The sequence below is a fragment of the Solenopsis invicta genome, chromosome 3 (assembly GCF_016802725.1).
Source record: "Solenopsis invicta isolate M01_SB chromosome 3, UNIL_Sinv_3.0, whole genome shotgun sequence".
NCBI lineage: Eukaryota > Metazoa > Arthropoda > Insecta > Hymenoptera > Formicidae > Solenopsis > Solenopsis invicta.
Genome location: NC_052666.1, coordinates 11,723,973 through 11,725,822, shown reverse-complemented (window position 1 = coordinate 11,725,822; position 1,850 = coordinate 11,723,973). Strand labels below are relative to the sequence as shown.

At 37.7% G+C, this 1,850-nt stretch overlaps 1 protein-coding gene across 1 annotated transcript; it reads right to left on the bottom strand.

The window, feature by feature from the left end:
• Positions 1-510: 510 nt before the first annotated feature.
• LOC120357392 lies at positions 511-1,467 on the bottom strand. The gene has a single exon (XM_039447574.1). It carries the CDS (start codon positions 1,465-1,467, stop codon positions 511-513), a length of 957 nt encoding a protein of 318 aa, XP_039303508.1.
• Positions 1,468-1,850: the final 383 nt, after the last annotated feature.

The window sequence follows — 1,850 nt, the reverse complement described above, 5'->3', positions numbered from 1 at the left end:
TGCACATCGTATAGTGTTCGCTGTATCCAAATTATTTAAAGATTCAATGTCTTCGTAATCAGCATCCACGGTCTCGATGATAACATTATTTCTTACATTGACATCAAGTATATTCTTCAACCATTCTCGTTTTTCATGGCCTTTAACGTATACGATAGCTTCATCATCATTTTTATCATATACAGCTGTTGAAATCAGGTGCTTCGCTTTCGGATACTGAACTATTCCATCTTCCCATTGGAATCCATGGTGATAAGCAGTCAACCAAGAAACGCAAGATCTTTCGGATTTTGTCAATGCATTCCATGGCATGGAATTCGTAAAAATGTAATGCGTGAGAACGTTTCCTTGTTTCAATACCGCTACTTCCTTTACAATAAATTTTTTTCCAATGGTGAATCCTTGCAGATCCACAAATGTTGGCACAACCATGAAAAGTAATTTTTTGAGACTGTACCATATCACAAAATATCTCGGTATTTTATTAAAGATATTTGCTAACGCTGCATTTTACATGATTTTGCGCACAACGTTAGACAATGGACAGTATTCAATTACACGATCATGTAAGATAAGGCAATAGGCGGTAGTGCTCGCTGGCACATTTTCTTTGCAATCAAATTCAATGCGCACGTCCACAGTAGCACTTTTGATGGACTCGTTTTGCCGCGAGCAATCAATCACTGTAAAAGGTCCTCTTTGCAGAAATGTGACCACGTTAAGCAGCGTATCGTAGCAATCACGTCCATAATAAGATTTACGAAAACGTTGGTACATGTCAAACAGGATGGAGTATCTAGATTTACGAAAGTCTAGATTAAAGTCATCGTACGGATAAAATTCAGAGTTGAGATAAAGTTTCACATTGATCAAATTACAATCGTTAAAAATAGTAGCATTTTGAGACATGATATTCTTGCGACCGGTCTGTAGTGCAAAGATAACGAATCGAGGCTTTTCTAATTGTGTTGCAGTTTTAACAGCCCACGAATGTTTGGTTGTGCTTTGCAGCAAGGGGTACTCATACAGATCCCAGGAACGAAAACTCATACTTAGATATCGCCCGCTTTCCAAAGCTCGTAGTATGGACAATTTATTGACTTCATTTAACGTAACATGTGGCATTCGCCACTGTACTTTGAACAATTCAATTTCCGGTTCCGTCGTTCTATTCGTTCCCACATTAGAATTGTTATCATTGCGCGCTCGTATCAAAATTAATTCATGGCGTGCGTTAACAACCATGCGTTTGTAATCCTCATAAAAGCCCAGCAGTAAATTTAGCGGCACGCAAAAATTGAAATAATTTTCCCACAGAGTGGACGACATGTCCCATCCGGCATTCTGCATTATCATTCCTTTGTCAAACGTAAGAGATACATAGTTCTTTAGAGTACTAGTGATTCCAACGTTTCTGTTGCGATCAATTTCCACACCCTTGATTTCATATCGAATTTCATCAAACATGAACGCTACACAATTATTTCCAAGTTTTATTTCTGATGCATCATCGTCATCATCATCATTTTTTTTTCTTCACTAATCTTCCTTCGACATAGAGAAAACTTTCGCACGGCAATGTGTATAAATCCTGTTGTTGTATAGGTATCCTTATTTCATCACTATGTCCAAACGTAGTGTTAGCGTATGGATTATACGAGTGAGTTTCAATCTTGACAATGCTATCGTCAAAGATCGGGTCACCTCCAATGTTTAGAATATCAGACATCTCAGAAATTTTGTACGGTGAATCCCAGTGATCTCAAATATGCAACGTTTGATGGAGTAAGTTTCTTTTTACCAAGCAATTGGATATTCTTGATTGCTGTCTTTTTGATCTTCTTGTTGCA

Excerpts from the sequence above, each read along its gene's own strand:
- LOC120357392 (XM_039447574.1), bottom strand. The coding sequence starts at position 1,467 with ATGTTTGATGAAATTCGATATGAAATCAAGGGTGTGGAAATTGATCGC.